The 27,615-nt window shown below is 45.5% G+C and overlaps 1 protein-coding gene and 2 long non-coding RNA genes across 12 annotated transcripts in view; 2 read left to right on the forward strand and 1 right to left on the reverse strand.

Moving 5' to 3' along the window:
* Positions 1-26,831, forward strand: part of LOC141413712 (uncharacterized) — a 41,058-nt gene extending 14,227 nt beyond the window's left edge. The window contains exons 2-7 of one of the 2 annotated variants that reach the window (XR_012438533.1): positions 17,848-18,031; positions 18,736-18,781; positions 19,291-19,558; positions 20,225-20,428; positions 23,415-23,594; positions 23,835-26,831. This is a non-coding gene — a long non-coding RNA (uncharacterized lncRNA). Of the gene's footprint in view, positions 1-17,847; positions 18,032-18,735; positions 18,782-19,290; positions 19,559-20,224; positions 20,429-23,414 lie in introns of both variants that reach the window. The other variant, XR_012438532.1, reaches the window with a different exon arrangement.
* LOC109676013 (uncharacterized) overlaps positions 1-27,615 on the forward strand; it is a 355,135-nt gene that overhangs the window by 232,466 nt on the left and 95,054 nt on the right. The gene's annotated exons all lie outside the window — the stretch shown is intronic.
* LOC109694421 (rho GTPase-activating protein 27) overlaps positions 22,723-27,615 on the reverse strand; it is a 28,347-nt gene continuing 23,454 nt past the window's right edge. For 5 of the 8 annotated variants that reach the window (XM_074045641.1, XM_074045640.1, XM_074045639.1 and 2 more), the window contains 8 exons: positions 25,832-25,930; positions 24,325-24,430; positions 24,078-24,191; positions 23,907-24,005; positions 23,654-23,731; positions 23,423-23,557; positions 23,218-23,323; positions 22,723-23,097 (listed from right to left, as the gene is read on the reverse strand). In XM_074045641.1, the coding sequence (XP_073901742.1) occupies positions 22,920-23,097; positions 23,218-23,323; positions 23,423-23,557; positions 23,654-23,731; positions 23,907-24,005; positions 24,078-24,191; positions 24,325-24,430; positions 25,832-25,930 (915 nt within the window). In that variant the 3' untranslated portion in view covers positions 22,723-22,919. Of the gene's footprint in view, positions 23,098-23,217; positions 23,324-23,422; positions 23,558-23,653; positions 23,732-23,906; positions 24,006-24,077; positions 24,223-24,324; positions 24,431-25,831; positions 25,931-27,615 lie in introns of all 8 variants that reach the window. The other 3 variants (XM_074045645.1, XM_074045646.1, XM_074045642.1) reach the window with 2 other exon arrangements.

Below are 27,615 nucleotides of genomic sequence, written 5' to 3' on the forward strand. Positions count from 1 at the left end.
ACCTTGTTAGGAAGTTGAATTTCTGAAGCAGTCATTTATGTTCAGCCTGTGTAACTAATGGACAATTATCTTTCCGTTTCCTCTGGAACTTGCTTTAATGATTTTCAGAGTAGTGTTTATGTATGCCATCACTTGCCTAATTAGCTTTATAAGGAAATCCATGCAGCCTTAGGGCAACTTGCCAATAGGGGCAACTTTCCTTAGGGGTGGTCTCAGGGATCCCCTTCTGACTCAAGAGGCTGGCATGACCAGAACTCCTGGGTAGGGGCTGTTGTTTTACCATGGAAAAGAACAGAAAGTGAGCTGGACACTGGTGACTCAAGCCTGTAATCCTCACTATTTGGAGGTGAATATCAGGAGGACCATGGTTCCAGGCCAGCTCTGGCAAAAAAAAGTTCAGAAGACCCCATCTCAACCAGTAGTGCAGTGGTGTGCTTCTACTATCTCAGCTATAGGGAAGTGTAAGGGGTCATGGTCTAGGCCACCTCGCCAAAGTAACCAGAGCACAAAGGCCTGGAGGCATGGCAAACTGGAGCCCTGAGTTGAAACTGCAGTACCACTGAGAGAGAGAGAGAGAGAGAGAGAGAGAGAGAGAGAGAGAGAGAGAGAGAGAGAGTGTGTGTGTGTGTGTGTGTGTGTGTGTGTGTGTGTGTGAAGGTGATAGATGTGTGTACCATAGTCCTTCTGGCTGCTGGTCAGTTTCTTATCTTGGAATTTTAGTTATGTTTATCAAAACTGTGGGAAGAAGAATGAATTAGCCTTCAGATTGAGAATGAAGAAATCTCTCAACTAAGGAAAGTTGGAATTGGGCAAAACTTTTAAGAGCATTGAAAATAGAATTCAAACCCCTGGTTAAAAAGTACAAATAGGTATATCAACATTTTAGTTTTGAGGAGGAGGCCAAGCACAGGGCCTGGCCTGTCACAGGTGGCTAACTGATTTTGTTGAATGGGTACTTAGGTAGGTGGGTGAGTGAAAGCCTCTGGAACATAATGCCCTGAGGGCAGAGTTCCTGATTCAAGCAAAATCTACAAGGTGCTCAGTAAATAAGCCGGGAATGGCTGAGGAATGCCAGTGAAAACCCTGCCTGCTGGTTTAGTGTAAAAACTAGGGAACCTAAGATATGATCCTTAGGAATAGCAGCAAAGTATGTGTTCTGTTTTAAACACTTTGTTCCCCCACCAGTGCTGGAGATCAAAACTAGGGCTGTGGGCATCCTAGGCAAACCCCATACCACTAGGTCACATTTCCAGCCCAAATATTTTATTTTATTTTATTTTTTAAAAAATTTTTTACTTTATTCATATGTGCATACAATGTTTAGGTCATTTCTCCCCCCTTCCCTCCACCCCCTCCCTTATCCCTCTCCCCCACTCCCTTCCTTACTCCCCTTACCCCTCACTACTGGGCAAAAACTATTTTGCCCTTATCTCTAATTTTGTTGAAGAGAGAGTATAAGCAATAATAGGAAGGAACAAGGGGTTTTGCTACTTGAGATAAGGATAGCTATACAGGGAGTTGACTCACATTGATTTCCTGTGCATGTGTGTTACCTATAAGTTAATTCTTCTTGAACTAACCTTTTCTCTAGTTCCTGGTCCCCTTCTCCTACTGGCCTCAGTCGCTTTAAAGTATCTGCTTTAGTTTCTCTGCATTGAGCAGCCGAAATATTTTAAAAAGCCAAGCATATTAGGAGTATTACTTATATCCTGTGACACCAGAAATCTACTTTGATTTGGATATATTAAATAAAAGGAGTTGACATTTAAAAATTTTTTGAATATAAATTAAGGCAGTAAGTGGTTCTCAAACTCTCAGGTTTCATGATACTTATATACCAAAAAATTATTAGAGACTCCAAAGAGCTTTTGTATGTATGGATTTTATGTATTGCTATTACCACATTAGAAGTTTTAAAAATGAGAAAATTTAAAGAATATTAATTAATTTTAAGTATAATCCTCTTATATAGTAAGATAAATTATATAATCTTATGAAAAAGGACATTTAAAAAAAAATTTAGTGAGAAAAGTGGTGATGTCTTATAGCTGTCATGTTTGACTTAAAACACAGTTGGGCTCTCAGCTGCTTGCACTTTAAATCTGTTGAGAGACATTTTAGTTGAAGTCCATGTGTAGCATAGGTCTATGTGTAGCATAGTTGGGAGGAGGAAGAGCCTTTTCAGATCACAGGAAATACACTTTTATAGTGGCCATTGGTAAGTAGTGGTTTCTTAAGGGTTCATTGTAAGGTAGGATAAGGAACCCTACCTGTGTCCATTGGTCTGTCTTGCATATTCCATGGCTCTTTTGCATGGTTTATGTAACCTCATGCTCTGATGTTTGGAAATCACCATTTTGTGGCGTTCTACAGGTCTTCTAAACGTTGGCACAATTCACTATACAGCATCAACAAGACCATAATTGTTAACATCAAGATCAATCTCATCAAAAAAACCTCTGAAGTATTAGGAAGCTGTCAAGCTGACAGCAGAGGCAAGTTTTCTAAAATTCTATTTTCCACTTGAAAGCTTGAATTTATTGTTGGCAATAAATGCTGTCAGGTACTTCCAGTGAATCTGAATCCCCATACTTTGTCTTGATGTTTCTCTTTCAAGTAAAAAGGTGTTCTGAAGAAAATGTCTGTTTAGCTCAGGACAGTAATCATACTGGGAACACAGTCTATGTATCACACAAGTATTAATATCGAATCAGTGTGTTGTAATGCTTCACTGTGACTTTAAATGCAACTGGCATTCAAGAATATATATATAAAATAACCTAAGAGCTCATGGTGAGAAGAGTGCAGTGCCTGTTAGAGTGTGCCCCTCTCCTCTCGATTCCCGCCAGACTTCCTGTTGCTTCACTACTAATGCTTTGTGTATCATTACAAATGTCAAGATAGAGCAAAAGGCGAATAATGACTTGGTATTATCCTGAAAATAGTCCGGTCATGCAGAATCTCATGGATCTGTGGGTCGTACTTGGAAGCACACCTTTTCTGTTTGTTTTGCTTTTTATTTACTTCGCAGTGCTGCAGATTGAGCCCTGGCACATGCTAGGCAAGTGGTCTACCACTGAGCCACACCGCAGCTTCTTGAAGCATCTTTGATCAAAGAGATCGGAAACACCACGTTAAAGTTCATATTAATAAGGTGGAATTGTGGTACTAATTGCCCCAAAGAGTGCCTAATCTCAAACTCATATTTGTCTTGAAGAAATGCATATAAGACTGTCAGTAGTGCTACATTTCCTTTAGGTGTGTGTGAAAACTGGTTTGCATACCTTTAACCTGTAACAGCAAGCAGCCAGGAATTTATCCAGGAGCAGGTAGAACAACAGAGGGGGGAGGGCAGGTTGAAGTTAGGATAATCTAGCAAATGAATCACCCACAGGTGGATAATGGAGTTATAAAATTACTCTTCCTTCCTGCTTTAGTCAGCAAACTACTTGAAAAGCAACAAAACTACACTGTTAAAAATTACTTGTTTCCAAAATAGGTACTTTCTGAGACTTTTAATGGAGCATTTAACTGGGAATGTAGTCAAGGTTTGGTTGAGGATTTTCATAAAGCCTTTCTGTTCTGGAATGCAGGTTTGTTATTAAGAGCTTCAGCAATTTCCATTTACAAAGTGTTCAGAATTTACCAACCCTGAACAAAAGGTGACAAGATGAGCTTGCTGCTTCAGGGAGTGTTTATCAAGTGGAGAACAGTCACCCTCTTCCTGGACATAATTTGAGAGTCCCTGCAACATGAAGTAGTGGACAGTCATCTAAGAAAAAAACTTAATTTCATACCTGTGGTAGCAAGCATTTTATTTCTGCCTTGTATGTAAAGATTGACAATAAAGTTTTGGTCTTGAGTCCTTTATGTCAGAAAGGGAACTATTTAATGTTCGTGTTGGGTTTCTGTGTACCTCCAGAGAGGTTGAGTTCAGCCCTGTAGCTGGTGGGATTGCAGGCTTCTTAGGAAGGGAGCAGAAAACCAGTAAACTGACCTGAGCTCAGACCTTCCTGCCCAGACCGGTCTTGGGGAATATGGAACTGTTCTATAGTAGAACTTTGCAAAGAGCCTGCTTCCCATCTCCTTCTGGCTTGATGGGTGGGAGAAAGAAATCATTCTTTCAAACAGCGTAGAGAGTTTTCCAGGGCTCCATGTTTGTCCATTTCGGTGCTTCCCAGTTGTCTACTTTTCCTTTTCTTGCACCTTCTTCAGGCTGCTGACTGTGCACGGACACTGAACTCATTTCTCCCATGGAAAAATGTCTAGCCAGGCTCCCCAAAACTGCTAATACTCTGCTCACCCACGTGGCTTTGATTGAGTGTTAGGTACGTGTGTGAAACGTGAACATTGAGGCTGGAATTGGAAACTTTGGGTTTTCAGGCCACTGGTCCCTTATCACATGGCCCTATCAGGTTCTTTAGTTACAGAGATTAAAAAAAAAAAAATCCTCCGGAGGGGCTGGTAGGTGGGGTAGGGAAGGAGAGTGGGTGGCTGCCCACCTGTGGGCAGTGAAATGAGATATTGTAACTAAAGCTCTGGCCAGTGTCCTCAGAGCGATGGCCTTTCAGGTCCTGGCAGGGGTCTGCTTACAGCTCAGCCTGGTTACAAATGAGGGGAGAAATTTGCGCCAACAGTACTTTATTTCTTTCCTCTTTCCTTTGGGGACTGGCTTTTTGCATATCGAAGTGGTTCTGGGAAAAGAACGTGGATGCTCAGTAGGTGACAAGCGTTTCTGATCTGAGAGGACTCAAGTGAGTAGTCTAGGTGGCCAGTGTGGTGGTCAGTCCAGCCCAGGGCTCACCCAGGTAGGGTGAGCATCTTCCTTCAGGGGGGTGTCTGTGGGCCTATGGAAGATACAGAGGAGGGGCTGATTACAGGGGTGACTTTCTCTCCCCATATCCTAGAAGAAACAGAAACATAAGTTGAAAAACATTTAAAAATTCTCTCTCTCTCTCAGTCTTTCTTCCTTCCCCAATCTTTGGAAGTTTGAGCATTTGTTTTTATGGCTAGTTCTTTGATAGTCACTAGGTTTAAATGACGGTGTGTTAAGTAAGTTCACAGAGGAACTGAGGCCTGTTTGTTCTGGTCCCCTCCTTCTCATATGTGGAGCTGGCTGTTTCTTTGCAGTCTTACAACCTGCCTTGTTTCTACCCTCACCCTATCACAGACTGCTCTACATCACAACTGTTGGTGTATCGGTTTCCTTTCTCTTACTAGGGTGTAAATGTTTGATGGAAGGAACTCTGAGTGACTATTGAGTAGGTGGATGCTTGAACGAGCACAGCCAAATTTCTGCTGCTGAAGAGCATGGAGTGTCAGCACTGTTGTGACTTCATTTCCCCCAGGCTGTGGGTGCATGATGGTGGCAGTGACCCCAATTGGCTGAGTATTACCTTAATGCCAACCCAGTTAAGGTGCTCCAACCTCTGAACCTCAGATGTGCTTTCTCATCAACTATTGGTTGCTTGGTTCCTTGAGCCCATGTTTCACATGGGTGATGCCCACCCTAAATGGGGAGATTCAAAAGCAAAACCTTTTCCCCAAGTTTGGGAGATTTTACAGTTTATCGCATAGGACGGGAGGCTGCTTGTGTTAATACTGAACTTCTTCCCATATATGTGACTGGTCTTAGAAAAGGCTTTGGAGAGCTATACAATAGACCTTAAAATTGGAAACAAATATATTTTAGTCCAGGTTGCTGAAGAAATGTGTATTATAAGCTATTCTACTGAGGTTATGAGTCATTGGATGTTAGCTTTTAAATGACTAAAGTGATTACTGTCTTATTGCTTACAAATAATAAGTGCCTATTCAAACCAGTTTATGGAGACAAGGACAGGAAATGCTGCTAGGCTGGGGGGATCTGGTGGCAGAGGGACAAGGTGTCGGTTGCTCTGTCAACCTGAGGTGCTGCTCTCTTTCCTTGTCCTCATTGGCCTCGTTCTTCTCTGTGGAAGTGGGTGGCTTTCTCTAGCTCCCTGCTCTTAGATCTAGAATGACAATGAGTATCCAGATGCAAGTGCCAGTTCAAGTTCCTGAAAGAGATTTCATTCAGGTGGTCAGGCCTGGTCAGGTGCTGGACCCCAACTCAATGATTTTGGCCCAGGGGAAAAAACTCAGAGAGTTGAACATGGCTGAGAGGCCCAAGTGAGATCCCACAGCAATCTGGAAGTCATTAAAGATTCTAGAAATAGTTTACCCGGCCTATAAGATTCAGAGCGAGCCATGGGGTCCTTCTGTGTGGTTTTTTTTTTTTTTTAAGTATATGCTAGTTATACAGGGGGTTTTGTTGTGACATTTCCATTCCATATATATTACACTCTGTTTTATCCCCTCCATTATTTTCCCTCCTACCCCATTTCACTTCTAAAAATACCTTCAAAAGGTTTCAATGTTTGATATTCACACATGTATAGAAAGTACACCAGTCACATTGACTCTCTTTTACCCTCTTCAGTTATCCCCCCCACCCACTTCTACCCTTCCCTTAACATGGCCTATTTTACATTCCTGTCCATCATTGTTTAAGTGTCTGTTCGTTGTTCAGCAGGGTTTGCCTTGGTATTTTACCTGTAAATATATTGTACTTTGAGGGGCTCCCCAGTGCCTTCCCTAGGCACAGACTCTTCCCAGGAGGGTGTGGGTTCTGCAGATGACTCAGTAGTGTCTGCCTTAGGAGTGTCTATATGGTAATTCTATCAAAATAGTAGAATTTGCATGGACAGCCTAAGAGCAAATGAAATCAGGAAAAAAGAGCATCATTTTAATTCCTGTTCCGTTTGAGCTTTGAGCAAAGGGCAGTAAATGGTCTGTGAGGAATAGGTAGTCTTGATTTTTCTCAGAGAAATTTTGTCCAGCCACTTGTATTTCAGAATGCTTTTTTTGTGTGTGCATAGTCTTAAGCTAGCCTTTTGTTATGTAGCACAGGCTGGTCTCTAACTCAGGATCTTCCTGCCTCACCTCCCAAGTGCTGGGATGATGGGTGTGTATCACCAAACCCAGCTTCAAAACTATTTCTTGTTGTGGCCCTTTGGTAATCTGTTTTTAAGATTCTGCTTAACAGTTTAGTCTGTAAAAGATGTCGTTCATTGTCAAGCAACTACCTGGTTGCAGTGAAGACTGTTGTGTGTGCGCAGTGCTCTCAAGAGATCGGTTTTAACAGATGGGTGCTTTGATTGCATTAAACTAATATAATACCCTGGTTAGAGGGGCATGTCCTAGATTTCACATGGGAAATCCTTTTCATTAAGTATAGTACAAGCAGCTCTTTCTGCACATTTTGGTGAAGCTTAACCATTTTCGATGACTCACTTCGATCATCTTTATTTTAATTTTTCGGATTGCTTTTGGTAACTTTCTACACAATGGATACAATCACGTCATTTGACTCAGAAAAGGAGTTTGCTTTCCCTCCCGACTCCTGTTGTGCAAGCACTGAGGAATTCCCCCATAGAAACAGCACAGAAACTATTTAGAAATGAAAGAATTAAGGCCGGGTCGGGTCCCCTTGGCTCACTCTGTTTTGTAACCCTGGTGGCTATTTCCAGAATCTCAAAACAGATGTGAGGATCTCACTTCAACCCTAGAAGTATCCTCAGTTCCTGGGAACAATTTTTTTTTTTTTTAAACCACTGCTGCCTGCACAGCTTCTAGACTTGGCTTTCCTTTGCGTGAGTTAGTAACCTATAATGTCAAGTAGAGATGGGCTCCTTACTACTTTGCTAGAATGTCACCCTTGAACATATCACATTGTTCATCTTGAAATTTCTTATATTTTGGGCATCAGATTCCTTCAGATAAAGTGTCATCTGTTTTGTGGAAAGAGTTAGTGGCTGGGATTATAGACAGTAGCTCTGCCTCTTACGAAATTGTGTTCTTGTATCTTGGGAGTTCAGAGTTTTCTTTTGCAAAATGAAGGTGTTGGTCTTCTACAGTGACCTCTAAGATAAATCCATCCCAACACACCAGGATGCAGGATTGAGAAATTTATGATACTGTTTTGTTCTGAGTCACATACATTTAGGGTTCTTCTTAGGCAGAATATTGAATTACATCAACTGAGCTCCTGCAGGCAGGCTCTGAGTCTTCCATTGCTGTGTACACACCACCTAATATGGTGGTTACTTAAGTAGCGTTGATGGTCTGCCAATAAACGAGTGGATGAACAGTGGTCATTCTGAACTAGCTTTGTAGAACATAAGCTGTGTTTGGAGCTAACCTAAGTCTGACGTCTGTCATTTGGAGTCTACTCTGAAGATGGAGGATTAAAACCTTATAAATTGCAGTCTCAGGTCCTGGACAGAGTAACTCATGTTTGGGTTCTTCCTCTGCAGGGTATTGGCTCAAAGAGCGCTGGGCTGTGTCTTTCTGGAATAGTTGCCCTAGGACTGCCTACTTGACTAATCAGTTTAAGCTCTTCTCTCTTAGGCCAGTAATCCTGTTTCTCCAGCAGTGAGGCAGCAGGGTAATGGTAATGTGTCCCATAGCTATTAAAAGATGATGTTGCCTTGCACATAAATAAAGTACTCATCTTTTTCTCTGCAAAAGGATGATTAAGCAGAAATTTAATTTTCATGTCTGCTTTTTGCCTTTTTGTGATACTTCTTTGTATCTTCTAGTGTAGTCAGGGGAGAAATAATTTTTATGTTATTATCATTGCTGACTATATTCTACTTATTTTCAGCATCATAACAACTGTATGCTTGCTTTCTTATACGTGCTTACATTTTACCAACCCACCATTAACCCTAGTTGCTACAGGGAGAGAAAATAGAGTGAAAGAATGGAAATGATCTTCTTTGCTATGGGATATTTTCTGGAAAAAAAAACTGATTTGAAATAAGCATATTTCATGGTATTTGTTATTTGCTATAATCTCCAAATTTCTACAGGTCAAATTTTCTCATTGAATACTTTTACTTTTCAGTTTATATAGAGCTTCACTAAAATGGAGATCATTCTAATTCAATCATAAACAGGCAGCCAACCCAGATGCTTTTAAACCCTGTTGTTTGTGCTAGTGAAAATCTAGGGAGGTGCTAATGAGAGAAGGGGAGGTGGCCCAACAATGTGAGTAAATGTAAAAATGATAAAATTAATAAAAAAAAGAAAGAAAAAGAAGGGGAGATGGGGAGACTCCTCCCCCTGCCTGGGAGGTAACTAGACCTTTCCCTGGCTCTTCAGATTTAAGTTTTCCAATTGTATATCCAGCCTGGAGTTCCTGATGTAGTCTGACTTTTGGTCCTGGGTTTTGAATTTCCTCTGTTAAATTTCAGCCTGTTGGTGGGTGCATGGGCATCTCTGAAATAGTTTGTCATCACCAGGCTCACGACCCGTAGTTTTGTTCTCTGACCCAGCAGATTTGCCTCTGAGAACCTACCTGAAGGAAGTAATCTCAAATATGGAAGAAGATTTTTACACGGTAGAAAAACCTACGCATTGCTGTTTACTTCTAATAGTAAAAATATTAGGAGGCTCCTTTATGTCCAGTTTTAGGGGAAATGATTCAACGATCACTGATACAATACATTCAAGTAGTAGACTATTAAATAATCTTTTGAATCACTGCTTAGGGTGAATATGGAAAAACGTTCATGAAAATACACCCTGACACTTGTAAGAAAGATAGTAAATTAAATCTCCAGTATGGCTATGGAAATTTTAAAAATCTATATATAGGAAGAACGTGAAAGCCATGGCGATAAATCATTAGATGTTGGAAGACTTTTCACCATTTCCTCTAATTTTCTTCCTTGTCCATTTTTTTTTAAAGAACGAATATTATTTGTATAACAAAACATCATATAGTTGTATATTTTAAAGTGAACAAAAGTTGTAAAAGCAGCTAGAAACGGTTTCTGTGGTGATAAAATAAATTATGCTTAAAATGAATTCTTTGGGTCTTGAAGTCTTGTCTTTTGTAAAGAGATTTTCATGGGGCAGAGTTGTTGGAAGGTGAGGGAGTTTTCAACAAGAGTTCCCTTGTGTTGGTGGCTTCTGAGTGCCAGCCCTCAGGCAGGGTGGAGGCTGGGGCTGAAACAGGTAGGAGGAAGGCGGCAGTCAGCACTCAGGTCTTGGGCAAGTCCACTTCCATCTAGCTTTATCTTTCTATATTACTTATATCTCTTAATACTATGGGTTGTAGATGCAAGCTAGTCTACTACTAGGTCTGTCCTAGTAGTAAAGGCAACAGAGGTTTAAGACAAATCCCAATAAATAATACAATTTTGTGTGTACATTATTTAGAAGGTCTTACGATGATTTTTATGGATGTGTATGTTTCTAATTGTTTAATTAGAGAAGGTGAAATTAACAGGGTTTGGAATTAGAGCAGGGGTGAATATTGACCCTACTATTTAACTAGCTGTGAATTTTGTACAAGTCAGTTTTCTAATCTGTAAAATATAAATTATTAAACTACTTTTCTCATAAGGGGTTGTTTATTAAATGAGAGATAATACATTGTATGTTTTTTGGTGTGTCCTTGGTAGAAGATGGTTATCGTGAATTGCTATTAAAGTAAATAGTGTTTTTTAAAGATCCAGGTACTCTGTGCCATAGGGACCACGGTTGTATTGTGCTAGCTTGGAGAAGAAACTCAGTCCAGATTTGCCACGGTACATGGAAAGTGCAAGTGGATACAGAGTGATTAGAGATGAGTACTTGCTAAGCCTTTCTTTCTGGTGAACATGAAAGCAGAGAAAATGGAAACAAAAATTATAGACATAATGACATCAGTTAGAATCACATGACAATTATAATCTGATTATCTTTTGTTTTGGTCTCCTTCATTTAATATTTTACAATTTATAATCAGATCTCTTGAGCATTTTGCAAAGAAGAAATTCAGGAAAATGTTACCTGTTGCTATCACATGTTACTCACCTCTGCCACTTTTTTTTTTTTTTGTAGTGCTGAGTATCAAACCCCGGGCCTCCTGCACGTTAGGCAAGATCTCTGTCACTGAGCTATATATATCCCCAGACCCCTTCTGACCTCTTTAAAGTCAAAACGTTTATTACTGTTGGATTGGGATTTGTTGCATTGAAGTTTTCCTTGTACAAAGAATTTGTATCATTCTAATATTTTTTGAGGACTGAATTTAAGCATTTCTTCCCAGGAAGTCAAAGGAGCTCTTCACCATAATTGAATAATCCATGCCATTTGGGGGTATTAGCTGGGTTTAACTGATTACTTAACTGATGGTTTATGTCAATGGCTGCATAATGTGTAAGTTCAGAGTCCAGATTCATTCACATTTTGTCCCTAACAGAACTTAGAATATTCTTTGTATTCAAGTAACAAACAGATGGTAATCATTACAGTCTACCCAATTCCTTTTTTAAAGATTCAAGACTAAAACCAACCCCAGATCAGCCAAAACGAAAAAAAAAAAAGCCCTCAAGACTAAAGCCAACATAATATTAAGAAGAAGAAGAGACACACAAACAACTTCCTTGCTCTTTGTAGCACAGCAGCAGCCTTAATAATTCATGGCATCACAGCGCCATTCTTCATTTGTTTTCTTGTTTCCTTATTTATTCAATCAGAGGTCAGCATACAAAACACGTACCAGTACCTTTTCACTTACAATTTTTTTTTTGTGGTGCTGCGTATTGAACCCAGGACTACTTATTCTTATTCTTTTTAAATGTATATATTTTGTACCTCCAGAGTGATGTTGGCACACTTCCTGTGCTCAAATTATTTCAACATCTCTTCATGGCTGATTCATTTAGTGATTACAGTCCCAACAGCTCTACTCCCACAAAGAAGTGTCTCATATTTTCACACTAACAAGCATGTTCTTCTATGATTTCCATAGTTACTTACATTGTGTCAATCTGAGGAGTTGGGAAGAAATTTAACAGGCTATTAGGATGTAGTACCTTTAAACACACACACACACACACACACACACACACACGAATAAGTCTGTTAAGAAGGTATTTCACCTTGGTGTATAAAGAAACAAGTCTAAAATTTGCCATAAATTAATAATGACTTTTAACATCATCCTTGTTATCCTCCTGTTTCACTGGTTGATCTCTTTTTCATCTTAGCTGAGCTCATCTTAAAACCAAAATGAAGCAATTTGGAAATTTAGTGTAAGTTTTTTTCTAAAAAACTTGACATTCCCAAAATAAATCTGGTAAGAGCCACAAGTAAATTAAAAAATGTGAATTTGGATGTGATGAAATTTTATTGCTCTCAACAAAAAACTCAGAAAATTCTTGAGTGGCAGCAACTTGCATCACGAATAGCCCACGGCACACCTGACTTCTCATTCTTTGAAAGCCTGAACTCGTCAGAAATGATAAATTAATAAATGATTTTGCAATCTGTGGTAGGTTTCTTTTTAAAGTGTTATCACAGTTTCTTAGCATATTCAAGAACTGGATTTGATACACATAATACAGGTTTCTTTGCCTCCTTTGGACATATCACATCACATAGTGACATAAGCCTCTCAGGAGATGGGAAATTGACCAGATTAAATCTTCATCTCATTTAGAGAAGAAATTCCAGTCTGGCCACGTGGGTCTGAAACACTGGAGGTTTAACAGCTTCATTGCCATCTACAGAGCAAATTCAGTGGCTTTGTTTAGTGGAACACGTAAGGTGTGTTGTTTGTGCAAATTGTGCCCAGAGTACGTTGCAGGATGTTGACAGGCAACTCAAATGCTAGTACATTCAAGCTAGGCCAGCATCAAAAATATTTCAAATTCTTTTTCAGGCTTCCCTCAAGTAGTTGGGAACAGAAAAGAATTGTAGAAATATTTATAGTAGGCATAAACTTGCACATAAACACAAAGTACTTTAAGCAGGCTTGTTGAGATGATTCTTTTAGGGAACTGGAATTATAATTTCTGTAGCCTCTGACTGTTTAACTCCTACTTAACCATGGCCATTGTTTAAATGTCTCAGTTTTTTTCACACCTTAAATTTAATCTGCAGGCAAAAATAATAGCAGTAATGGTCAGGACATCTTTAAATACAATTAGATTTTGAGAGGATAGGTTATAGTGATTATGCAGATTGGGAATATTGCATGAAAACCATTTAAAATATTTTTATTAGCATGTATTAATTGTACAGAGGTTTCACGGTGATAATATTTCTACACATGCATATAACGTACCTTGGTTATATTCACCCCCTCTGTTGCTCTTTCTTTTCCCTCTTTTCTTCCCTTTAAAGAATTTTATTTTTATTAGCTTACATTAATTGTACAAAGAGGTTTCATTGTGATATTTCTATAGATGTGTAGAATGTACTTGATCAAGTTCACCCTGTTATATTCTTTTAACTCCCCTCTCTACCCTGTCTGCAAACAGTATTTAGTGAGTTTCTTCATGCTATCTTCATGTATATTATAATATTCTTTGACCGTTTCACCCTCCAGCACCCTCTCCTTTTTCCTTTCCTCTCCTGTTGCTTTCCCCCAACCCTCTTAGGCAGTCTTGCATGTACTCTCATGCCCCACTATTTTTATCATCATCACCACCATCATTTTAGGTCTAGATTGCATATATGATTGAAAATGTGCACTACTTGGTGTTTGAACTCAGCTTATCTAATTCAACATTCTGATCTCCAGCTCCTTCCATTTTCGTGCAGACAATATAATTTCATTCTTGTGGCTGAATAATACTCCACTGTGTATATGTACCACATTTTATTTTTATCCATTCTTCAGTCATTGGGGACCTAAGTTGATTGCATACATTGCTTATTGTGAATAGTGCTGTGATAAACATGGCTGTACAGTCCTCTCTTGTATGTTGGCTTACACTCCTTCAGGTATTTGCCCAGGAATAGGATAGGATCATATATGATAATTCTCTTTTCAGTTTTCTGAGAAACTGCCATACCGATTCTCATAGTGGTTGTCCTAATTTCCATTCCCATCAGCAATGTATGAGGGTTTCTTTTTGCCATGTTCTGGCCAGCATTTGTTGTTGTTTGTTCTCTTGATGATTTGCCAATCTGATGGGGGTGAGATGGAATCTCAGAAGAGTTCTGCTTTGCATTTCCTTTATGGCAAAGAATATTGAACATTTCTTCATATATTAGCCATTTCTCCTTCTGAGACCTGTCTGTTCAGTTCACTTTCCATGTTATTTGGGTTAATTGTTCTTTTGTTGTTTAGTTTTTGAGCTCTTTGTCTGTTCTGGATATTAATCCTTTATTCAATGAATAGCTGGCAAAATTTTTCTCCCATTTTGTGGGTTGTCTCTTGATTCTAGTAATTGTTTCCTTTGATGTGCACAGACTTTTTAATTTGATGAAATTTCATTTGTCAATTATTTCATTTACTTCCTGGGTAATTGGAATCCTATTCGGAAAGTATTCAAGAGTTTTCCCATAGTACTTTCAAAGTTTCTGGTCTTACATTAATATTTTTTATCCATTTTGAATTGATATTTGTAAGAGTGAGAGATGTAGGTCTAGTTTCATTTTTCTACATGGGGATATCCAGTTTTCCTAACACCATTTGTTGAAGAGCCTGTCTTTTCTCCAGTGAATGTTTTTGGCTCCGTTGTCAAAAATCATACGGCTGTAGCTGTGTGGGTTTATTTTTGGATCTTCTCTTCCATAGCTCTCCGTGTCTGTTTTTGTGTACCATGCTATTTTTGTTATAATAGCTCTGTAGTACAATTTGAAGTCTGGTATTGTGATACCTCCAGCGTGTTGTTTTGGGTCAGGATTACTTTTGCCATATGAGTTTGAGGATTGAGTTTTCTGTTTCTGTGAAAAATTACATTGGGATTTTGATGGTAACTGTGTTGACTTTGCAGATTACTTTCAGTAGCACAGCCATTTTCACAGTATTGATCCTGGTGATGCAGGATCATGAAGAGTCTTTCCATGTTCTACTGCCTGCTTTCATTTCTTCAGTGCTTTATAACTTTCATTATTGAAGTTTTTACCTCCTTATGTTTATTCGTAGGAATAAACCCCCAACAACCAGAGTGTCTGATTCCCTTCTCTTCTTGCACAGGTAATGGCAAAATAAATAGAATAAAAATAAGGTGACGTTACCTTTACATTCTAGCTAGCTATCCTGCTAGCTGGCACCTGTGGCTGGAGTCCCTATCCATGGGAAAAGGAGAGATTAGCAAGTGAAAAAGGCGAGAAGAACCCTGGAAACCTGGGTTTCTGCACAGAGAAAAGACACAACTCCTTCTTCTTTGGCACCACTGGGGTTTGAGCTCAGAGCCTTGTGCTTGATAGGCAGGTGTTCTACCACTTGAGCCACACCCCCAGCCCAGATTGTTTTTGGAATAAGGTCTCCCTTTATGTCCAGGCTGGCCTGTACTGCGATCCTGCTATTCACACTTCTCGTGTAGCTGGCACACAGGCAAACACCATCACACCCAGCTTTTAGGTTGAGATGAGGTCTTGCTAACTTTTTGACTGGGCTGGCTTTGAACTACAACACTTTCAATCTCTACCTCCTGAGTAGCTAGGATTACAAGCATGAACCACTGCGTCTGGCTAAGAAACAGCTTCTTATCTTGCTCTCCATGTTCATTGTCACCCCAGTTGTACCTTTGGCACACTTGAGCCTATGTTATGCGCCACCTGTTTCATGACTCTCTCACTTTGGGAAATAAAATTGTATGGGTTTTTAGAAGGGGCTGACACAATGAGATTGACAGTTGAGGAAAACTGGTCAGGCGTCAAGTGGACAGAGCAAATTAGGAGCAGACGAGGAAGTCCAGGTGGTGAGGCCACAGGGTCTAAACTAGGAGGACTGGGTGGAGTGGGGACTGAAAAAATAGGGAGAATCTGGGTGACATGGTGTTTGGTTCATGTAAGAGAAGATAGGGAAACCTCTGGGGCAATTCTGGGATTTCCTTCTTTGATTTGGTCTCTTTATTATCGTATTATTGTTGTACTGGGGTACACTGTGACATTTACAAAAGTGCCTACAATATATCTTAGTCAAATTCACCCCCTCCATCATTCTCCTTTATCTCCCCTCTTAGAATAGTTTCAACTCTGGGATTTCTAAGTTGGGAGACTGGGAGGGGAGAGGAGAAGACAGGAGAAGATCACTGAGGGGAGGGAGGAGATGGTGGAATCAACATGGGATCTGTTGAAACTGAAGTGTCCACAGGACCTCAGAGACAGTGTCATTCAATCATTCATTCATTTTACAAATATCGACCAAGCACGTGTGGTGCCAGGGTGCAGCAGTCTGTCATACAGAAAGACTCCTGCTCTGATGGAGCTGAGTGTTTGTGGGAAAGACAGACTGGGGAAGGCAGAGACAAGCAGGCAAAGAGGAAGTGGTGGAGTTATGTACAGGCTCAGGGACCAGGGCTGCTGGTGGTCTTGGGGCCTGGCAGCCTAAGGACAGCAGTTAGAGCTGTCTGGGAAGGTAAGCCTGCCCAGGGAGAGGGGCAGAGAGAGCAAAGCAGAGGGAGGGTGGCAGGCCAGCATCTGGGGGTGGCAGGGAGAGGAGTGGCTGCCCAGAAATCCAACCCACAAAGAAACCCATGATGGAGTGATTATGGAGGGGAAGGGAGCTGAAGCAGGTCACAGGAAGAGGGTTTCAAAGATCTGACAACTGACACTTTCATTCATTTATCAGACCTTTAGTGTGCCAGGCTCTGAGCAATCAGAGGTGAGCAAGGACTGGTGGCATGACTCAGTGGTAGAATGCTTGCCTAGCATCCAACATCACACACACATACAAACAAACAAACAAACAAACAGAGATGAACGAGCAGTCTCTGGGGAAGATAAGCATGTGGATTACAAACAATTTAGGAAAGCTTCATGAGCAAGATTCTATTGTGAAGTTGCTCTCCTATGTGCTAGGCAGTGAGGAAGGCTTCGTGGAGGAGAGGGCAGGACAGTAGAGAATGGGACAGAGACAGCAGACACAGGAAACAGCTGGAGCAAGGTTGTGGAGGTGAGCACCTTCATGGTGTGTGCTGGATGCAAGTGTGCAGGGAGGCTGGCACAGTGGGCGGAGCAAGCCAGGGGGTGAGGAGTGGGGGATGTGGGGAAGATCCTGTGTTGGGGGAGGCATGAATTCTGTAGACGAGGAGGGCAGTGCAGGCTTTGAGGAGAGTGCCTGCGCTCAGTAGCATGCCACCAAGTGGGCAAGGTCCAGAGGCACGACATCCCACCACCCTAGGATGCCGTGGTAGGGCTTCCCTTCTGGCTCCCCAGGGTTAGCAGGTGCCAGTCCAGGGCAAGGGCTCACTCAGTGTCCTACACAAAGGTCAGACCCACACTGGGAAAGCACGCTGAAGACCCTGAGGGAAGGGGGCACCTGGAAGGAGTCCTGCAGATGGGCGTGTGAGAGAAGACCATAGAGTGTGGAGCAAAGAGGGGAGAGTATGCAGTCCAAGGTCTTGAAATGGGAGCAGGGGAGGATGGGCAGGTGGAGGTGCCAAGGCCCACTGGAACTAGAGCCACTTCTACAGGGGAGCCCCAGGCTGACTGAGGGCCTCTTTCTGCCTGATCCTAGCCTACCTCCTCCCAGTCAGGCCTTTCCCTGTCTCATCCTGGTGGATCTTTGGAAACAAACCCTGAGTGAAAGGCCTCTGACGCCCCCTGTTAGCAACTCTGCTTCAAAAGTCCCCAAATCCCTTAACTACAGACCCTGAACCAGCATTTCCTGAAAATGTTTGGGCCAATTCCAGGCAGCAGAGAGTGGGCTCTGCCAGGATGGAAGTCTGGCTTGTAGTATGTACCTGGACACCAGAAGCTTTCTGATTGATCTGATGTGTCTCCCTCCATCTTTCACCCACAGCTGGGAGTGATTCGTTGTCTCTCTCTCTGTCTCTGTCTCTCTCTGTGTCTCTCTCTCTCTGAATCCAGGGACTTTGCACATGCTAAGCAAGCACTCTACCACAGAGCTACACCAGCAATTTCCTTTGAGGTGATGGAACCATTTGGTGTTTTGACTGTCGGTGGCTATGCTAATCTGTGCCTGTGATAAAATGTCATGGGTTCTCCACAAAGACGAACGAAAATGAGTGCCTGCAAAGACCAGTGATCTCAGGTAAGCTCTGTAGTCTACCAGGGTGTGTGGTGCCTTATTGCTTTCCAGGTTTGATTGTTCACTGTGGTTACATAAGATGTCACCAGGAGGAAGCTGGGTGACAGCTGTCTACCTGCAACTTCTTTCCAAATAAAATGTTAGGGGCTGGAGGTGTGACTTAAGTGGTAGAGCACCTGTGTAGCAAGCTCAAAACCCTGAGTTCAAGCCCCAGTACCAGAAAAAAAGCAAAAACAAACAAACAAACAAACCACTTTTCTGTTTTTGGAAAAAATAGAGCTGGCCATATGATCTCCCTAGTCGTCGCCACCTAGCGGCACAGGTGGGAGGTGCAGGATGACATTCCGTTTTCCCAGCAGGGCCGGGAGTTTTCCTCCCTTTACAAAGGAAATTTGCCAGCTCCCTTTCTGCACCAGGTGCTCCGCTGAGGCTGACAGTAAAAGAACATCCAGCCTTGGGGGACCCAGGAGGCTGGACTCCCTCGAAGCCTGGTCAACTGACTGGTCAGTAATGTGCTGTGAAGGCCTGGTCCCTTGTCATATGTGAACAACACTGAGGCTCTCTCAGAGCTTCCAGAGTGGTGGGGGGAGGCGGGGGAGGGGGAGCTGTGTGGAGATCCGCTGAGACCTAATGTGGTATTTCAGCCTTCATCCTCCCCAGGTGCTAGTCCTGAATGCACCCAGTTGGCCTCCTGCTTTTGCTTCCAGGGAACATCAGCCCAAGACATGCAAGAGAGAAGCCTGGACAGCGAATGTGGGTATTTCCTGGAAAATAAATCATTTTTTGGGGGGTTGCCAATCCCTGAGTAGATGTGTGCACTGAGGCACCTGGGACAGGAGGTGAGGGAGGACGTGGGGCAGGGTGTGATGCTGGGGACAGAGGCCACCTGTGGAGGGGAGGGCAGGAGGAGGACCTGACTTTGAGAACAGTAAAGACCTGAAGCCGTGGGTACAGAAAGTGGGAGAGAACACCTGGCGGGAATGTCACCTGGTACTGTCGCTGTAGGAGAGGGTCTAGCAGGTCCTCCACAGGCTACAGGGAGAGTCACTGTGTGAGCCGGCACTTCCACTCCTGGGCTTGTTCCCGAGAGACTTGAATCACACGAGCCACGAATGAATGTTCCCATCCCCAGCTTTGTGTGTGGAAGCCCTAAGCCCCGTGTGATGCCTTTGGGAAGTGATTAGGTTCCGGTAAGGTCACGAGGTAGGGTTAGCGTCCTTGTAAGAGTAGAGACTGCAGCTCGATCTGTCTGTCATCTGAAGACACAGAAAGAAGGCGCCCATCTGCAAGCCAGAAAGAGGACACTCATCACAAGCCCACCACGCTGTGGCCTGACACTGAACCTCCAGCCTCCAGATCTGTGAGAAGTCTTTCATCTCTGCTGATTAAGCCACCAGCCTGTGTGTTCGTGGGGGCAGCCCCAGCTGAGTAAGACCTGGTGCCCACAAAAAAACTTGCACACCAGTGTCTGCAGCAGCTGTATTCATAACGACCCCAAAGAGGATATATAATTCAGATGTCCTTCAGTTGGTGAGTGGATAAAGAAAAGTGGCATGTCCACGCGATGGGATGTTCTCTGGCATGAAAAAGAGTGAGGTAGTGATGCAGGGTACAGCATGGCGGGACCTTGAAAATGCTCTGCCAGACCTCAGCTGGTAGGCTGGGTTGGAAATGGAAGAACATTCACAAGTGGTAGCTAAGTTTGGGGGGAAAGGTGCACAAAAGAGAGCTGAGGTGGAGTGCAGAGCAGACGTGAGCAGAGGCCAAGAAGAGCACGCAGGGTACACTTGAGGTGTCTGGCATCCATCATGCAAAGACATCCTGCAAGTTGGTGGACATTTTCCTTTGGGACTTGGAAGAGCGCTACCTGGGCTGGTGATGGAGATTTGGAGGTATGTGGGCTGAGGGCACAGCCTGGGGAGTCTTCATGTCCAGGGAAGACAGAGGGGGGAAGCTGAGAAAGGGAGGGTGAAGGATGCCAGGAGGACACCAAGCAGATCACGTGTCCACTCGCACAAGCACTGGGCATGTCCCTTGGAGTTAGCAAGCAGCTGGGCCCCATGATATTTTCTAGGGGAGCTCAGGGCAGAGGCTGGGCAGCAGGTCTTAGAACAACTGTTGTGGGGGGGGTGTTGGGAAGAGGCCCCCACCCCCGTCAGCTGTGCCACTGCCCCTTCTATGTCTTTCCCTAACTAGATGGAGCTCCAAAAGGACAGCTTCTGTTTCTACACATCTTTGCGTGTTCAGACAAAATCCAGTTCATTCAAACTATATCAGTGCTCACCCTCACCTGGGCCCAGTGTGGGACATGTAGCTGAGCCTCACATGTCCACTGGGACACCAGTAGGTTCCCAGACTGTAAGTGAAACTCTGGGCCAGGCATCTGCTGTGTGACCTCTGGTGAGTTACTGTGTCATCCTCTGGTTTTCTCATTTGGTGGCAGGTGATTTCTGACACTTTTCCTGGGGACAATATGTGATGATTCTAGAACTTCTCTGCTTGTAGCTATGCTTTTGGCCCCAGAGGCCTCAGCAGACTTGGAAGCCTGGATGGTGGGGGTGGGGTGCTCACACTTCCTAAGACTTCTTCACCCCAGGACCTTCCAGCTCCTTGTCCTGATGACCCAATGTCCTTGCCACAGCCCCCTGCCCATGCCCCCCACTCAGTGTGGTCTAGAGGGTCCTGCATGCTGTCTCTTGCCAGCCTCTCCAGTATCACCTGTGCCCACTGGCTTTCTGAGCCCCAAGCATGATAGGCTTCCCTCAGATTTTATTCTCTCCACAAGCCTTCCTTTGCACCTGCTGTTCCTTCAAACTAGACACTCTTCATTCCCTTAATTCCTCACCTGGTCAGCTCTTTATTGCTGCTCACTCAAGTGCAGCTTCTGCAGAGGAACTGTGGGTCCTTGGGCAGTTACCCTCCCCCTCCCAGCAGGCCTGCAGAGCACCTGTGCTTCTTCCTTGCTCTGCTATCAATGGGTAAATGTCTGTCCACAGCCTCCAGCAACAGGGTCCCCCATGTGGGTCTCCTGCTGAAGAGGGCTCCAGGCAGGACCCCCTCTGTTTGTGGCTCTCTCCACAGGGTGAAAAATCTATGGGGCCCTCTTGGAGGCCGGAACTTTCCCTTTAGACCAGATGCTAATACCGGGAACCCCAGAAGCCCCTGCCCCAGTGCCCTAGCCCTGGGCCCTTATGTGTCACCAGTGATAGCCAAGTGACAGCTGGGTGCAGGAGGTACCAGAAGTATGCACTCATGGACATGGGTCATTCCTTGGGGTAGGAGGCTCTGTGGGTAGAAGATCCAGAGCAGGCTGAGGGCTAGGGCCAGCTCTTCTCGTGCCACCCCGCTCTGGTATGGACCTCAGAAAAGTCAAAGAAGTTTAGAATCTGGCCTTCCAGGTCATTATCAAAGTACATTTCCCAAAGCAGGAGAATAGAACATGTTTTATTTAACAGTTGTCAGCTTGACTTAGAGCTTTTAAATATGCAGCCATCTAGTAGGAGGCCTCCATTTGTTCTCTTGCCCAGCTCTGACAGCATCAGGGCAGGGCTTGGGTCAGCCTCCTCCACTGGACCCTAAGCTCCACCAGGGCAGATGCATGTGCTGTACCCCTGCCCCAGAGCACAGTGCCTGGCACATGAGGGCACACAATAAATATTGACAGTGAGGATCAAGTGGGATAATCCACATAAAATGCTGGCATGGTGCGAATGCCCAATAAATACTAGCTATTATTGTCTGTTGAATCAGTGAGGGTGGGTGGGGCTGGGGGTCGAGATCCATCCACTCCCGGGTTCACCCCTCCTTTCCTAAGGCCGTTTTTTCCTCTCCGCACCTCACAGGCCTCTCCCGGCTCTTCACAGCAAAGTAGGCACCAGATAGGTACATGTGACAGCCAGGGTTCTGAGAGGGATGGGGGCTCTGACCAGTGCTATGTCCCCCTCCCAGAAAAAGAACAGCTGGGTTAGTTTCCTTCTTTGCCTTCAGGGATGGCCCCAGGCCATCCCTGAACTTGCCCAGTTTAGCTTCTCTGCTCTGCCCATAGGCCCATACTGCAGCGGTGGAGGCGGGGGCTGAAAGGATTGGTACCCCCCCCACACCGGAGGTTTTGTCTGGTGTAGGAGGAGCTTTGCTGGGAATCAGATCACTCCCTGGACCCTGAATAAACCACTTCACCTCTGCAAGCCTCCCTTTCCTCATCTGTAAGATGGGATGGCCGGTGGCAAAGGAGCATGCCAGGTAGCAGGACCTGGGTACACATCTAGTCGGTGCGAAGAACCCTTTCACAGAACACGAGTGGTTCAGGGAGGGCAGAGGTGAGGAACTCCAAACAAGAAAGCAGATGAAACTGTCCTCAGTCAGCCACATGGCGCAGGAGCCAGTCATGCCTTAGGCAGAAGGAGGCAGGTTGGGTGGCCTGGGCTGGAAGTAGGGGTCAGTCCTGCCTTGTCAGTGGCAGGGATATTGTCAATAGCTGCTTCCTGACTGGGACGGGGCTTGCACAGGGCTGGCACTCACGGGGTCTCTGCGAAGGCCTGGGCCAGATGCAGCCCCTCTCCAAATTCCTCCTCCCAGCAGTGGTCCCCGAAAACAAATGCTCATCCCCCCACCCCCTTCACATTCGCAGACCTGAACAGTAGGTGGCGCTGTAATAAAGAGCAGAACCTAACGAACCCGAAACAGGACACACCAGGGAAGGAAAAAAAAAATCACATTTTGCAAACTGTGACCCCACCAGGGGTCACCATACCCTCGTAATCGAGGGCTGCAGCGATCACTGTGCCTGCGGACTGTGGGAGGCGGAGGTTCTCACAAAGTCCAGCCTCATGGCCTCCAGCCACCAACCTGCGTGGCCAGACCACGGTCGCCGCTGCACATCCCAGCTCCGCAGTCAGTGCGGTGGGAAGATCTCCGAGCACTGCTGCAGGATGAGCTCCACCACCTGGTTCTGGAACACCATGGTCATGGGCACGGTGGTCTCCTCCGTCTCAGGCCGCAGCAATGTGGGCCCGAACACAATGGCCACGCTCTGCACCGACATGCGGTTCTGCTCCCCGTGCTCGATCACCCTGGGCAGGGGTGAGGTGGGATCAGCGCCCAGAGCTGGGAGTGGGGACGGGGTAGGGCGGGCATGGGTGCTTCAGCCACGATCCACCGTCTTCCCACCATGGGAAGGCTGTCCTACTCACCTGCACAGGTGCTGGAAGAGCACCCGCAGCGTGTCGAGGTTGGGGGCGGGCAAGGTGCGCACCAGGTCACGCACACAGCGGCTGCGCTGGGCATGGTCCTGCAGCTCTGCGCAAGGGAAGGGCCAGAGATGGGGTCCGCTTAGAGTGTGGAAGGGGTCTGCTAGCGTCCCCGTCCTCTCTCCCTTCCCTCTCCCCAGCTGCTCACTGATGGCCGCGATGAACTGGCTGAAGTGTGAGAAGGGGAAAAGGGGCTCAGGCAGCTCTCGGAAGAAGAGCTTCAGGGCGCCCGTGATCACGTGGACGTCCTCCCAGCGCCCATCGTCCAGGTCCAGACGCTCATCTGCGGCCAGGGAGGGGGAAGAGAGGACCAAGGGGAGGTCAGCACCCCTGCATCATGCCTTCAGGCTCTGGGACAGGGGTTGGGGTCAGGCCTCACCGTGGTCCACCTTATAGCGCAGCTTCTGGATGGTGGCCAGGTTTCCACTGATGCGGTAGAGCCCGTCAATGTCCAGCCCTGGGGGGAGAGGGAGATACTGACTCTGGGGGGTGGCTAGAGCCCCTGCTGATTCTGTCTCCGGCTTCCAGTTCTCTCTCCCTCCACCCTGTGCCCACCCAAGGACCTCCCGGCTTTAGAGTTGGAGGGAGGCCACCGAACACCGGAAGCCTTGCTCAGCTCATGTGGTGCATACCCCGAGCCTCGACCGTGCGGATGCACTGCTGCACAAAGCGTGGCACCGGGCTCCTCTCGCGTTCACACAGGGCAGCCAGTGCACAGCCGAACACCTGGTCTGGGAGAGAAGGTCATCAGCGCCACCTGGTCCCGCGCCACCTATGCCCAGTCTCCGGCAAGCCACGGATACCTTTGATGTAGCCCTTCTCCCGTAGCGACTGCATTGTGGGCCTCCTCTGTAGGAACTTGCGGAGCTTATGCCGGACCCTACTCAAGTCGCTCTCCACGCTCGCGGTGCTCAGTGCTGCCACAGGGGAATCCGGTTGGTCTGTGGCCTTGGGGCTTGCCTGGCAGTCCCCAACCAGAGCATTACCTCCCACCCCCAAGAGATAAGACTCCAGGATGCTCTGCTCTCCCTCTTCCCCACCTCCACACACCTGCAGTCTGGCGCGCATCATCCTCTTGCCAGTTTCCCAGGCGCTCACTAGACCCGAAGTCTGCGCTGCTGATCTCACTTTCCTCTCCCAGGGGAAGATCTGCAGACTGGAATCAGCAGCCTCAGAGAGGCAGGGCCTGAGGCCAGCTGGGGTCTCTCAGAATGGACTGGATATGCCCCCCAGGCGGAGTTCTCCCTTCCCTTAATGGGTAAACTTCCCTCACCTCCTCCAGGGAATCAGAACGTTCACCTTCCTTGACTGCAGAGCCCTTAAGGTGTGGGAGAGTCATTCTGTTCTCTTCCACCCTTTCTTATCCTAGCCACCCCTACCACCCCCCAGTTTTGGTCCTCATTTCTCATATTGTCCTCAGCTATATACACTCCACTAGACTGACTCCCAGTTGTGCAATTCCAGTTGGGGCACTGTTAACTGCACCAGCATAATCTCCTTGCATCTGGATTCCTGCATCTGGATTTAATACAGATCATGGTCAAAAACCACCGTGTTATTGCCAGGCAAATAACTGTCAGAGAGGCCCTGCCCTATCTCTACTTATGTAACTGATAATGGTGGACTTCTGGAACAGGGCATGTAGCTCAGTGGCAGAGCACTTGTCTAGTATGCAAATAGCCCTGGGTTATATCTTTGGCAAACACACACCCAAAAAAGGCTGGGTGTGGTAGCTCACGCCTATGAGCCTGGCTACTCAGGAGATGGAAGCAGGAAGATGGAGGTCCAGGTCAACCTGGGTAAAATTGAGAGACTGAAAAACAAACTAAAAACAAACAGATGGGGCATGGCTCAAGTGATAGAGCACTTGCAAAAAACCAAACCAAACCAACCAAACAAAAACCCGAGGGTAGGTACCAGTGGGAGAGGGGCAGGCATAAGGAAAGGGCAAAGGAGGGCGAAGATGATGGGTGTAGTTTGTATTCATGTATGAAAATAGACTAATGAAACCTGTTGAGATTGTTCTAAGAAGGGAGGAGGGGAGATTAGGGAGGTTGGAGGGGGTGAAACCAATTAAGGTATATTCTAAGCACTTATGTAAATGTCACAGTGCATCCCCCTGTACAACTATGATATGCTGATAAAAATATTAATAAGAAATTAAAATAGAAAAGACAAAAAAGTAGCCTGCCGAACTCAATCATTTTAAGTTTTATCTTCTAGTCTCAGCCTGTTCTTCCAGCCTGAGGCTGGTTCTCAGAGTATTTCCTCTCCCTCTGCCTCCCTTGAAATGGGAACATCCTCTAGGTTACTACCCAGGGGAAGTTCTAGCCCTTGGGTAGAGTACTCCTGCAAGGCCTCCTTAGGGCTGGCGTGATATGTGTAAGGAAGAGCCTTTCTTCCCTGCCATTCCAGCCATAAGGGGGCTATACCTGCAGGGAAGGTCCCTCACCCATGGTACTGGTGCCATGGAGTCTGGCTCATGTGGGCACAGCTGCCCTATACAATGTCTGGCTGCCCCCTCCCCACCAGCCCTGGAGGCCCAGGCTCTGCCTACCAGCTCCTCAATGCCCAGGGTGATGGCCTTGTGCCAGGTGTTGATGATGGCCTCTGAGTCATGCTGGATCAGGTACTCTGAGCCATCACGGCTCCGCAGCTGGAAAGACACAAGTTACTGGGTCATTTCTGGTTCCTGGGTCTACAGCGGGTAAGATGGGTACAGAGATGGAGGTAACCCATCCTTGACCGTAGGGACTCAGAACCTAATGGAGCAAAGATCCAAGTCCTCCTCCTCATTTAAAGCCACGGGTGACAGCATTTGTTACAGATGAACAAAGTTTTAGCAACTTCCTCCTGGGCACACAGCCAGCAAGAGAAGGAGTACAGCTGTGCAGGGGTCAACTGCAGGGCCCCATCCTGTCTCCCTGTGAGCCACAGAGCATGGCAGGCCTCACCCAGAGCACTGGCCTGCAAAAAGGCAAGTGACAGAAACTTCCCATGGGAGACCCTGGCTGCTGGAACAACAATGAAGAAAACCTGAGAGAGAATCTGAAACTGGATCATGGCTGGTCCATGGCTGATTCCAAACACACTGAGCTGCTTGGAACATTGCCCCAGCTTGCCCTACATCTGAGCCTGGCCAGTGAGTCCTCTCACAGCTATCATGAAGAAGCATAGATGAACCAAAGCTCCAGAGGGAAGCTTTGTGACACAGAACTGGCAGCCTTGCTGACTTGGAAGGTTCCCTCATGGGTCTCTGGCTCTGGCTAATGGAAGTGCTCAGCTGCAGAACTGCTCACCAACCCCACGCAGTGAGAGGTAGAGACAGCAGAACCTGGCTCAGACAGCAGGGAGCAACTTCTAGAGTCAAGAGGACTGCCTTTTGGCTGCCTTCCTTTAAAAATTACAAATTGAATACTATTTAAACTGCTTTTTAAAATGACAAAAAGGAGGTTGGGAGTGTAGCTCAGGGGCAGAGAGCTTTTCTGGCATACAAAAGGCCCTGGGTTTGATTCCCAGCGCTGAAGAAGATGAAAATAAAATAAAGTTGAAAGCTACGTTGTCTAGTTATGAAACAATATTTCTTTTTCTTTTCTTCTATATATTTTTTTGTACTGGGGTTTGAACTCAAGCCCTTGTGCTTGCTAGGCAGGTGCTGTACCATTTGAGCCACCCCTCCAGCCCTCATAGCAATATAATTCATAAAGCATTTATCCTGTTGAATGCACAGGCAAGCTGAGCTGCCCCCAGGACTGCCCTCTGGGGACTGTCACTCTAGGAGGATGAGGAAAGTGTGCTGCGAGGGCTTCCTGGGCCCCACAAAGCTGTCCATCCTTGAGGACAGAGAATTTGGAGCTCTCTCTTGAGGAAAATTCTGGAGTGGTCTACAGACCACCCTGAGTAGAGGGAGGATGACCACCAGCCAGCCAGGAGGTGGAGGGCTCCCTGACTTCTGCTCAGGCCCGTCAGCCTTCCCATCTACTCAAACAGCTTTCTGCCTCCCTAGCTTTGCTAGAAAAGACAACTCAAACAGGCCTCCTCTGAAACTTTCATCAGAAGCTTGGTCAGAGAGGTGACCTTTGCAGAGAACAGTTAGAAGGCTGTCCCTTGAGGTCCAGAAAGGAACATACCTAGCAATGTAATGTCCCTGCTCAATTTGATGGCATGGCAGACATTGCTAGTTGATCACAGAACTCTATCCTGCCAAGTTTCAAGAAAGCTCTAGAATTCTCAAGAAGGCTCCAGACCTAATGGTAAGAGTTGCTCATGAATGAAACTGGTTTTGCAACCCTGATCTGTGAATACCTTAGTTCTTGAACAGAATGAAACTTGGTGAATCAT

Source organism: Castor canadensis, chromosome 11, assembly GCF_047511655.1.
Source record: "Castor canadensis chromosome 11, mCasCan1.hap1v2, whole genome shotgun sequence".
Classification (NCBI taxonomy): Eukaryota; Metazoa; Chordata; class Mammalia; order Rodentia; family Castoridae; genus Castor; species Castor canadensis.